The 11,639-nt window shown below is 42.8% G+C and overlaps 1 protein-coding gene and 1 pseudogene across 1 annotated transcript in view; both read left to right on the top strand.

Annotated features, from left to right (window-relative positions):
* CCDC175 (coiled-coil domain containing 175) overlaps window positions 1-11,639 on the top strand; it is a 99,927-nt gene extending 88,288 nt beyond the window's left edge. The window contains exon 20 of the mRNA XM_055436010.2: window positions 11,498-11,639. Coding sequence (XP_055291985.2) covers window positions 11,498-11,583 — 86 coding nt within the window. The 3' untranslated portion in view covers window positions 11,584-11,639. The remainder of the gene's footprint in view (window positions 1-11,497) is intronic.
* On the top strand, window positions 162-3,097 carry LOC148776426 (nuclear pore complex protein Nup88 pseudogene; annotated as a pseudogene).

An 11,639-nucleotide genomic window follows, 5' to 3' on the forward strand; every position in this document is an offset into this window, starting at 1 on the left:
AGAGGAAGATCAACCTTCATCCTCAGTCCCTACTCTAGAGTCGTGTTAGACACCAGGGCCACAGAACTCTGTCCATACCAGGACTGCAGTGAGAAGCAGAAGTGAATCCTTGGCCAGTACAGCCCAGGGATCCCAGGGCTGGAATCCCTTGAAAAGGTGGGATGGTGGAGGTAGAGGGCGCTGTCAGAAGGAAGGAGAATAGAGCATAGGGGAGAGATGGAGTGGTGAAATGAAAATGGTATCATCTGACAAGTGTACCGATCTATTAGAGGTTATTAAGACTTAAGAGGGGGGCGACGGTGAGCTGTGGCAGACCTGGCTGCCCAGCCATGCCGTGTTCTTGCGGCTCCGAGAGGGACTGAAAAACCAGAGCTCAGCCGAAACTGAGAAGCCGGCTTCATCATTGCCTTCGTCGCCGCCGCTGCCCCCTCAGTTGTTGACGAGAAACCTGGTCTTGGGCCTCGGCGGGGAACTCTTTCTGTGGGACCCAGAAGACAGCTCCTTCTTAGTCGTGCGCCTTCGGGGCCCCAGAGGCGTTGGTGAGGAGCCCTCCCTCTCCCAGTACCAGAGATTGCTTTGCATAAATCCACCCCTGTTTGAAATCTATCAAGTCTTGTTAAGCCCAACACAACATCATGTAGCACTTATAGGAATAAAAGGACTTATGATATTAGAAGCTGATCGCCGAAGAATCGATGCTTTTGAACTGTGGTGTTGGAGAAGACTCTTGAGAGTCCCTTATACTGCAAGGAGATCCAACCAGTCCATTCTAAAGGAGATCAATCCTGGATGTTCATTGGAGGGACTGATGCTAAAGCTGAAACTGCAATACTTTGGCCACCTCATGCGACGAGTTGACTCACTGGAAAAGACTCTGATGCTGGGAAAGGTTGGGGGCGGGAGGAGAAGGGGACGACGGAGAATGAGATGGCTGGATGGCATCACCAACTCTGTGGACATGAGTTTGAGTGTACTCCGGGAGTTGGTGATGGACAGGGAGGCCTGGCGTGCTGTGATTCATGGGGTCGCGGAGAGTCGGACACGACTGAGCGACTGAACTGAACTGAACTGAACTGAACTGAAGAGATGGGGAAAGAATTCTGAATTTGAAGGTGGAAAATCAACAGTGAATTGTAGTACCACTCCTGTTGCTGAGAGATTTTTCACCAGTTCAACCTCTCTGACTCTGAAGCATGCTGCATGGTATCCGAGCGAGATGCTAGATCCCCACATAGTGCTGTTAACATCAGACAATGTCATAAGAATTTTCTCTTTGCGTGAGCCCCAGACACCGACTAAGGTCATTGTACTTTCTGAAGCAGAAGAGGAAAGTCTAATACTCAACAAAGGAAGGGCCTACACTGCATCTCTGGGAGAGACAGCAGTTGCATTTGACTTTGGGCCATTGTCAGCAGTCCCGAAGCACATATTTGGACAAAAAGGCAAAGAAGAAGTAGGAGCTTACCCACTGTACATCTTATATGAGAATGGGGAGACTTTCCTTACATATATTAGCCTGTTGCACAGCCCTGGGAGTGTGGGCAAGCTGTTGGGCCCGTTGCCCATGCATCCTGCTGCTGAAGATAACTATGGCTACGACGCTTGTGCTGTGCTCTGCTTACCGTGTGTCCCTAACATCCTGGTGATTGCTACTGGATCAGGAATGCTGTATCACTGTGTTGTGCTGGAGGGGGAAGAAGAAGATGACCAAACATCAGAAAAGTCCTGGGATTCCAGGGCTGACCTCATTCCATCTCTGTATGTGTGTGAGTATGTTGAGTTGGAGCTTGCCCTGAAACTGGCATCTGGAGACGATGAGCCCTTTGATTCTGACTTTTCTTGTCCAATCAAACTTCACAGAGATCCCAGGTGTCCTTCAAGATACCACTGTACTCATGAAGCTGGTGTACATAGTGTTGGGCTCACTTGGATTCATAAACTTCACAGGTTTCTTGGGTCAGATGAAGAAGATAAGGACAGTTTACAGGAACTGGCTACAGAATAGAAATGCTTTGTAGAACACATTCTTTGTACAAAGCCACTGCCATGCAGGCAGCCAGCTCCGATTCGAGGATTCTGGATCGTCCCTGACATCCTGGGGCCAAAAATGATCTGCATCACCAGTACCTACGAATGCCTCATCAGGCCTTTACTAAGCACAGTCCATCCAGCGTCTCCTCCCCTGCTTTGTACCCGAGAGGATGTTCAAGTAGCAGAGTATCCCCTCCGTATTCTGGCTGAAACCCCGGATTCCTTTGAAAAGCATATTAGAAGCATTTTGCAACGTAGTGTTGCAAATCCAGCATTTTTGAAATCATCTGAAAAAGATATGGCTCCTCCTCCCGAAGAATGCCTTCAGCTCATCAGCAGAGCCACCCAGGTGTTCAGAGAACAGTACATTCTAAAACAGGACCTGGCAAAGGAGGAGATTCAGCGGAGGGTGAAATTGTTACGTGACCAAAAAAAGAAACAATTAGAAGATCTCAATTATTGTTGAGAGGAGAGGAAAAGTCTACGGGAAATGGCTGAGCGCTTAGCTGACAAATACGAGGAAGCCAAGGAAAAACAAGAAGACATCATGAACAGGATGAAAAAAGTACTTCACAGTTTTCACTCTCAACTCCCAGTTCTCTCTGACAGTGAGAGAGACATGAAGAAAGAATTACAGCTGATACCTGATCAACTTAGACATTTGGGCAATGCCATCAAACAGGTTACTATGAAAAAAGACTATCAACAACAAAAGATGGAAAAGGTACTGAGTCCTCAAAAGCCCACCATCACTCTCAGTGCCTACCAGCGAAAATGTATTCAGTCCATCCTGAAGGAGGAGGGTGAGCACATAAGGGAAATGGTGAAGCAAATTAACGACATCCGAAATCATGTAAACTTCTGAACCACCAAGAACAGACTCACATCTGAAGTTAACACATGTGAAGGCTTCATCTCATTATGAAATGAACAAGTAGCACTAATTTATAAAGAAGCAGGTGCCTTGTTAGTATATCAGTCTCATAATTTATAGAGAGGCATTCTGGATGAACTTTGGTGTGATTGTACATCACTTTTTATACTGTTTTATAATTAACTGAATAAATGCTTGTTAAAAAAAAAAAAAAAAAGACTTAAGAGGGCTTCCCTGGTGGCTCAGAGGTTAACGCTCTGCTTCCAATGCGGGAGACCCGGGTTCGATCCCTGGGTCGGGAAGATCCCCTGGAGAAGGAAATGGTAACCCACTCCAGTATTCTTGCCTGGAGAATCCCATGGATGGAGAAGCCTGGTAGGCTACAGTCAATGGGGTTGCAAAGAGTCGGACATGACTGAGCAACAGAACAGAACACAACAGAAGACTTAAGAGCATCATCATTAGATAAGCCATACTAAAGGTGAGTTGTAAAAAATAAAATAAGTGAAATAAAAGTAAAATGAAAGAAAGTGGCACAATTAAAAACATCTAGATATTTGGTAAGAAACCAGTGTTCTGAGGGTGTTGCTTGATAAAAGAAATAATGTTTTAGCAGCCACTAAGGAATTTTGTGGGTGAATCTTCTTATCAACCAAAAAGCTGTGTTTGTCATCATGTTCCACCTTGATGATACTTATTATGTGTGCATGCTCAGTGGCTTCAGTCATGTCAGACTCTTTGTGATCCTATCTACTAAAGCCTGCCAGGCTGCTCTGTCTGTGGGATTTCTCAGGCAAGATACTGGAGTTGGTTGCCATTTCCTCCTCCAGGGGATCTTCCTGACCCAGGGACTGAACCCGCGTCTCCTGCACTGCAGGCAGATTCTTTACCCCTGAGCCACCAGGGGAGCCCCTATACTTATTATATCTTATTGCACAAAGGGTTTTTGTGCATCTTGCTTAACTCTGCGTTTTCTTTGTTAGGTCAGGCCATCCCTAGTAACTGTAGATCAAGTAGACTTTTAAGAGCTAGATAGTTTCTTCAATTGCACTGTTTTCACATGAGAAAATCTTCCCTTTTTGTCTGAAACCTGATGGAATCTTTACATTGGAGCAAATTTAAATGTACTATATTGAAAAGCTAAACCCACTGAAAAACTAATACCGTATTCCCCTTTTCTTGTATTTTGAGAACTGATAACCTATTGAAAGTGGAGGATTGCAACATGGAAATAATGGAAGGCCTCCCAAATGAGAACAAGCTGAGGCATAAAGCTTGGTAGAACAAGGGAGTCTGTGTCACCATCACTTGTTTTTGACAGAGATTCAGAGGCAGGCAGGGGGGTGGGAGAGGTTTAGTGTTGGGGGTGGGGAAAAGGAAAGCTTCTGGTATGTTCTGACTGGAGGTTGTTGCCATGGGAAAGCTGGCAACAGGCTGACTAGAAGCTGGATAGCCTATGTGATAGCTGGCTCTTCTCTGGTTGGTCCTGAGTTAGAAGAAGGGTTATAAAGGAGGGAAGTTGGCAGTCATTGATCAAATCAAATTATGACTATTCTGGGCTAATTGCATATATGGTCAATTCATGGGTCCATTGTCATGTATGGTCTGGCCATTGTCAGTTTGTATATTCCATTTTTCAGCATGAATTTTAATTTTTACTTCCATCTCAATTTAAGATATCATGTCCAGAAGAGAGTAATATTAATAGTTGCTTTGTGTGAGAACCAACCCAAATAAAATATAAATAATGGGTTTCTCTGGTGGCTTAGCTGGTAAAGACGCTGCCTGCCAGTGTAGGAGATGCAAAAGACGTGGGTTCAATCCCTGGGTGGAAAGATCCCCTGGAGAAGGAAATGACAACCCACTCCAGTAGTCTTGCCTGGAAAATTCCCTAGACAGAAGTCCATGGGGTCACAGAGTCGGACGCAACCGCATGCACATGCACAGTGGGCCAGTCCAGTATACGGCATTCCTTTTTATACCATCCAAATGGTACAATCATTTAATTAAAATTGAAGTTCATTTGATAGGCAGTCAGTATACATGACTCTTAAGCTGTGCTTATTCTAGGCAATTGTTCCAGTTAATATTAATTATGAAATATCACAAGTATGAAAAGCATAAAAGTCACACACACACACACACATATACACACCATCAGGCAAAAATTTTAACATTTTTGCATGTTATGGTATTCCCGCCACACAGAACAAGAACATAATTGTTGTTGTTGTCCAGTCACTCAGTTGTGTCTGACTCTGCAACCCCAGGGACTGCAGCTCACCAGGCTTCCCTGTCCACCACCAACTCCCAGAACTCACCCAAACTCATGTCCATCAAGTTGGCGATGCCATCCAACGATCTTATCCTCTTTCGTCTATCCTTCTTCTTCTGCCTCCAATCTCTCCCAGCATCAGGGTCTTTTCCAATGAGTCAGTTCTTCAGACCAGGTGGCCAAAGTATTGAAGTCTCAGCTTCAACATCAGTCCTTCCAATGAACACTCAGGACTGATTTCCTTTAGGATGGACTGGTTGGATCTCCTTGCAGTCCAAGGGACTCTCAAGAGTCTTCTCCAACGACACAGTTCAAAAGCATCAATTCTTCGGCGCTCAACTTTATGGTCCAACCCTCACATCCATACATGACTACTGGAAAAATTTAGTTATTTTTAAAAATTTTTGTCTGATATTGTACACATCATTATATATGTTTATAGTGTATAAATAAACTGGGGCACATGATACAAACTCAAGAGAGTTTGGAGAGCACTCACCTCAGTTTCCGACAATCACAGTTTTTGCTCAGGTTGTCATTATAACCAAACCACAGACTGTAAGGAAAGTTTGTTGTAGTCTGATGAAAACTTTAGAGAAATCGAAGCTTGGAGGCTTTTAGTTTTAAACTCCTCCCCTATTCTCAGATGCTGCCTGTGTTCCTAGATATCAACAATGTTGTGGAGATTCCTGATCAAGTCTTATTGTCTACAACAAGGGTCACTAAACTACAACCAAGGGGCCAAACCTGCTTCCCTCCTATATTTTCAGGGCTCAGAACTAAGAATGGTTTTTGTATTTTCAAATGGTTAGAAAAAAATCAAAAGGATAATATTGGCCAGTACCAGATTCAATAACCTTAGATATGTAGATGACACCACCCCTTGGCAGAAAGTGAAGAAGAACTAAAGAGCCTCTTGATGAAAGTGAAAGAGGAGAGTGAAAAACCTGGATTAAAACTCAACATTCAAAAAACTCAGATCATACCATCTGGTCCCATCACTTCATGACATATAGATGAGGAAACAGTGGAAACAGTGACAAACTTTATTTTCTTGGGTTCCAAAATCACTGCAGATGGTGACTGCAGCCATGAAATTAAAAGACACTTGCCTTGGAAGAAAAGTGATGACCAACCTAGATAGCATATTAAAAAGCAGAGACATTGCTTTGCCAACAAAGGTCCGTCTAGTCAAGGCTATGCTTTCCCCAGTAGTCATGTATGGATGTGAGAGTTGGACCATGGCTGATTCATGTCAATGTATGGCAAAAACCATTACAATATTGTAATTAGCCTCCAATTAAAATAAATTAATTAAAAAAAAAGAAGAAGGCTGAGCACCTAAGAACTGATGCTTTCAAATTGTGGTGCTAGAGAAGACTCTTGAGAGTTCCTTGGACAGCAAGGAGATCAAACCTGTCAATCCTAGAGGAAATTAACCCTAAATATTCATTGAAAGGAGTGAAGCTGAAGCTGATGGCCACCTGAAGCAAAGAGCTGACTCATTGGAAAAGACCCTGATGCTTGAAAAGACAGAAGGCAGGAGGAGAAGGAGATGGTTGGATGGCATCACAGACTCGATGGACATGAGTTTGAGCAAGTTCTGAGAGTTGGTGATGGACAGGGAAGCCTGGCGTGCTGCAGTCCAAGGGGTTGCAAAGAGTCAGACACGACTGAACACCACCACCGACTATAAAATTATATGAAATTCAAGTTTCTATATGCAGAGATAAAGTTTTATTCAATCCCAGCCATGCTCATACAGTCACACATTACATTTGGCTGCTTTTGTGCTACAATGACAGACACTGTGACAGGGACCCCATGACTCACCCCATGTAAAGTATTTACTGTTTAGGCGAACAGTAGATAAACAGTAGATGTTTGCCAATAAGGTACCTTTTCCTTTGATCACTCATGGAGTGGGTGTGCTTTCTTGGCAACATGGCAAACCCTAAGGATCATATCCACTGAGACAAATAAGAGAATAAGGGATGTGATGATTTCTTTGTTCTAGACCATTCAGTGATGAACAAGTTCTGTTATGTGATGCCTATTCTGGAAAAATTAAAATGTTCTCCCTTTGTGATTGGAAATGAATATCACTAAATTTTATGAGAAAAAAAAACATATTTCTACTGAATATATTTTCAGTCAATAGATTTTTGAATGGAGGAATTTCAATGTCAAAAGCCAGTACTGTTTGCAGCCACTGAAATGTTCCTAATTGGGCATACTGATACTTGAAATTCCTCCTGTTTTTAGGGTTGCAACCACATTTCACTATTAACTCTAAACTGAATTCCAGAAGTATTTACTGAAGCCTGTTTTGTGCCAAGTACCATGTTAGGCTCTAGAGTTATAGTGGTCAATGAAAACAGATATAATCCCCACCAAATGGAACTTATAATCTAGCACAAAAGTCTGCAAATATTACAGGGCCATAGTATTTTTTGGCTTTGTCATGCATGAGGTCTCTGTAGCATCTACTCAAGTCTGCCATCATTAGCAGAGTTGTGCCTGCAGTTTGCCAACCCCTGACATGGGAGAACCAAGAATTTATTAAGCAAATATATGTAAAGTCTCCTGTCATAGGGATCTTACGGGGTGGGGGGCATGAGAACCATGAGAGAACCTGACAGGGAGAGACTTGACCTGGTTAAGGAGTTGGGAGAGAGGTCTCTAGAGAACTGGAAATGGAGATGAGCTGTAAAGGAGGCTCTCTGGATTCTCCGACGCCACTTGTTTCTGCTCCTGCAGGACTGGTACCACATGGGCTTTGGAGGAAGGTGGACCTGGGATCAAGTTTCAACTCTGCTTCTTAACACATTATTTAACCTCCATCCTTTAGTTGCTCCAAGTGGCTCAGTGGTAAAACGAATCCTCCTGCAATGCAGGAAACACAGGTTCAATCCCTAGATAAGGAAGATCTGGAGAAGGAAATGGCAACCCACTTCAGTATTCTTGCCTGGGAAATCCCATGCACAGAGGAGCCTGGCAGGCTATAGTCCATGGGTCTGAAAGAGTTGGACACAGCTTAGTGACTAAACAATGCAACAGAAGTAATAAATGATGCCTCAGACACAAATTAGGCACTAATATTTCTGAAGTCTTCTTACCTCCTGAGGAGATAATAGGCCCCTTGAATTACTCTGAGCTACCAGCTCTTGGTTCAGCAATATGTGAACCGTGAACTTCCAGATGTTCAAGCAGGTTTTAGAAAAGGCAGAGGAACCAGAGATCAAATTGCCAACATCCACTGGATCATGGAGAAAGCAAGAGAGTTCCAGAAAAACATCTATTTCTGCTTCATTGACTATGCCAAAGCCTTTGACTGTGTGGATCACAATAAACTGTGGAAAATTCTGAAAGAGATGGGAATACCAGACCACCTGACCTGTCTCTTGAGAAACCTGTATGCAGGTCAGGAAGCAACAGTCAGATTTGTACATGGAACAACAGACTGGTTCCAAATAGGAAAAGGAGTACGTCAAGGCTGTATATTGTCACCTTGCTTATTTAACTTATATGCAGAGTACATCATGAGGAACACTGGGCTGGAAGAAGCACAAGCTGGGATCAAGATTGCTGAGAGAAATATCAATAACCTCAGATATGCAGATGACACTACCCTTATGGCAGAAAGTGAAGAGGAACTAAAAAGCCTCTTGATGAAAGTGAAAGAGGAGAGTGAAAAGGTTGGCTTGAAGCTCAGCATTCAGAAAACAAAGATCATGGCATCTGGTCCCATCATTTCATGGGAAATAGATGGAAAAACAGTGTCAGACTTTATTATTTTGGGCTCCAAAATCACTGCAGATGCTGATTGCAACCATGAAATTAAAAGAAGCTTACTCCTTGGAAGGAAAGTTATGACCAACCTTGATAGTATATTAAAAAGCAGAGACATTACTTTGCCAACAAAGGTCCGTCTAGTCAAGGCTATGGTTTTTCCAGTGGTCATGTATGGATGTGAGAGTTGGACTGTGAAGAAAGCTGATCGGCGAAGAATTGATGCTTTTGAACTGTGGTGTTGGAGAAGACTCTTTAGAGTCCCTTGTACTGCAAGGAGATCCAACCAGTCCATTCTAAAGGAGATCAATCCTGGATGTTCATTGGAGGGACTGATGCTAAAGCTGAAACTCCAATACTTTGGCCACCTCATGCGACGAGTTGACTCACTGGAAAAGACTCTGATGCTGGGAAAGGTTGGGGGCGGGAGGAGAAGGGGACGACCGAGAATGAGATGGCTGGATGGCATCACCGACTCTGTGGACATGAGTTTGAGTGAACTCCGGGAGTTGGTGATGGACAGGGAGGCCTGGCGTGCTGTGATTCATGGGGTCGCGGAGAGTCGGACACGACTGAACTGAACTGAACCAGCTCTTGGATACTTCTTATCGAATGGCTTCTGTCACTGGTGGACTTCTAGAGAAGCCCTTGATCTCTTCCAGCTTAACAGCTCTCTCCTGCACCCTCTTCTGGACACAGTGTATCACTGCAGCCCTGCGGGTCTGGTGTGCTCCCACAGTCACTGCGCTAGCAGTATTAGCATACTGAATACCTTTGAGCCAGGCACTAGACCACGCTTGCAAGCTTAGCCACTCAGTTGTCCCACTCTTTGCGACCCTATGGACTGTAGCCTGTCCTCTGTCCCTGGGATTCTCCAGGCAAGAATACTGGAGTGGGTTGCCACGCCCTCCTCCGGAAGATCTTCCCAACCCAGGGATGGAACCCCTGTCTCCTGCGTGGGCAGGCAGATTCTTTTACCACTGAACCACCTGGGAAACCCACTAGGGCACGTGGCTAGTTACTAAATTGAACACGACTCAGTCCCTGAACCTCAAAGCATATACATTGTGAGAAACAGACAAGTGAAGAGATGATTCGACTACATTGGATTCTTCCAAGTCAGTAGCAATGGAGGGTAAGGAGGCACCTCTGTTCTTTGGGGTGTTGAGAGTACATGGGATGTCTTCTTGAAGGAACAGTAGGCGTAGACTGGCCAGGGTACGGTAATGATGTGGCTGAGTAGAGATCTGCTGGAGGTACTGGTTGGCAAGCACGAGGGATAGGCTTGGCAGAATGTGAAATGCCAGACTTCATCCTGAAAATTAAAATCATTACTTTTTGCTTTAATAATCTTTTTTATAAACATAAATAAATTTTTGGTTTATAGCAAACCTAATTAACCTGCAAAGATTGTTTTTAAAGAAGTATTAAAAATAATTGTTTTAAAATTCCAAAAATCCCTGAGTTTTATACCATATAGTATAATTTAGATAACAGATAAACAATTTGTTCTAATCAAATATCTTAACTTGATATGTGCTCTACAGAAGACTTTTTTAGGCCAAGAGATATTTTTAGAGAAAGTTAAAAAAATTTGTGTAGCTTTCTGTTAAAGTTATCTTTTTGTGATTATGATCAAAAGGCCTTGATATAATTATATTTTGATCTCTTAGTTCTGGAAAAGAACCTGGTTATTGGAGCAGAATCAAATTTTCAGTAAGAAATACTTAAAAATGTAATTAACTCAGAAATTTTCTAAAGCTCTCTTGGAAAAATTAAGATTTGAGCTAGGAAGAGTTTAGATCTTAGTTTTCAAACATTAGAGTCACCTAGGGGAAGTTTTAAAATTTCCTCTGCTCAACCAGACTAATTCACAAGTCTCTTGGGTGAGACCCATGAGTATTTTTAGAATTCTCTCTAGCTGGCTCCATTGTGCAGCCAAGTATGGAAAATCATCAGGTTTAGACAAATATATTAGCAGTGTAATTGTTAAATTAACTGACCCAAATTAAGAAAATTTCAGCTTTTAAATTACCTGTCCGGTGATTAGCAAAATAACTACTGTACACTGCTGCAGCGAGATCTAAGACAAAATTGTGTATTTTCAATGACTTATAACAAATTATTCAGTAACCTGAGCAACCATAGCTGCTGTAAATTACCCTAGTCTTGTTCTTAAGGAAGCAAATTAAAAATGCAAATATGTATTAAGTATTTCTGAAATTCTTTGCATCTGAGGACTTGTATTACTTGCATGATTTCTCCTTTTGCATGCCCATTTTTCTGCTAGAAGAGGACATTGGAGGGGAAGATAATTATGTAAATGACTCCAAATGTAGTGAGACAAAAAGACAGCCCTGGTAACCAGTTGCATGATCCCCCAGCACCACCCCCACCCCTCCACGCCCCACCCTCTGCTCATTATACAGTTGTCCAATTGAAGATTCTTGGGACAATTTAAAGTTGTGACTACCTAAATGTATATAGGATACACACAGAATTTTTAATTTGATTTATTCCTATAGAAAAGAAGAAACAGAGTCCTGTTAAAGTAGTCCGCTTACCAGCAATTGAATGTACTATGAAAAAAACATCAATGAAGAAAAGCTAACAAAACACTGGATACAACTGCCGTGAATTCAAAAGGTACAAAACTACAGAAAAAGT

This window comes from Moschus berezovskii, chromosome 9 (genome assembly GCF_049115385.1).
Source record: "Moschus berezovskii isolate FMDL1 chromosome 9, NW_MosBer_1.0, whole genome shotgun sequence".
Lineage (NCBI taxonomy): Eukaryota > Metazoa > Chordata > Mammalia > Artiodactyla > Moschidae > Moschus > Moschus berezovskii.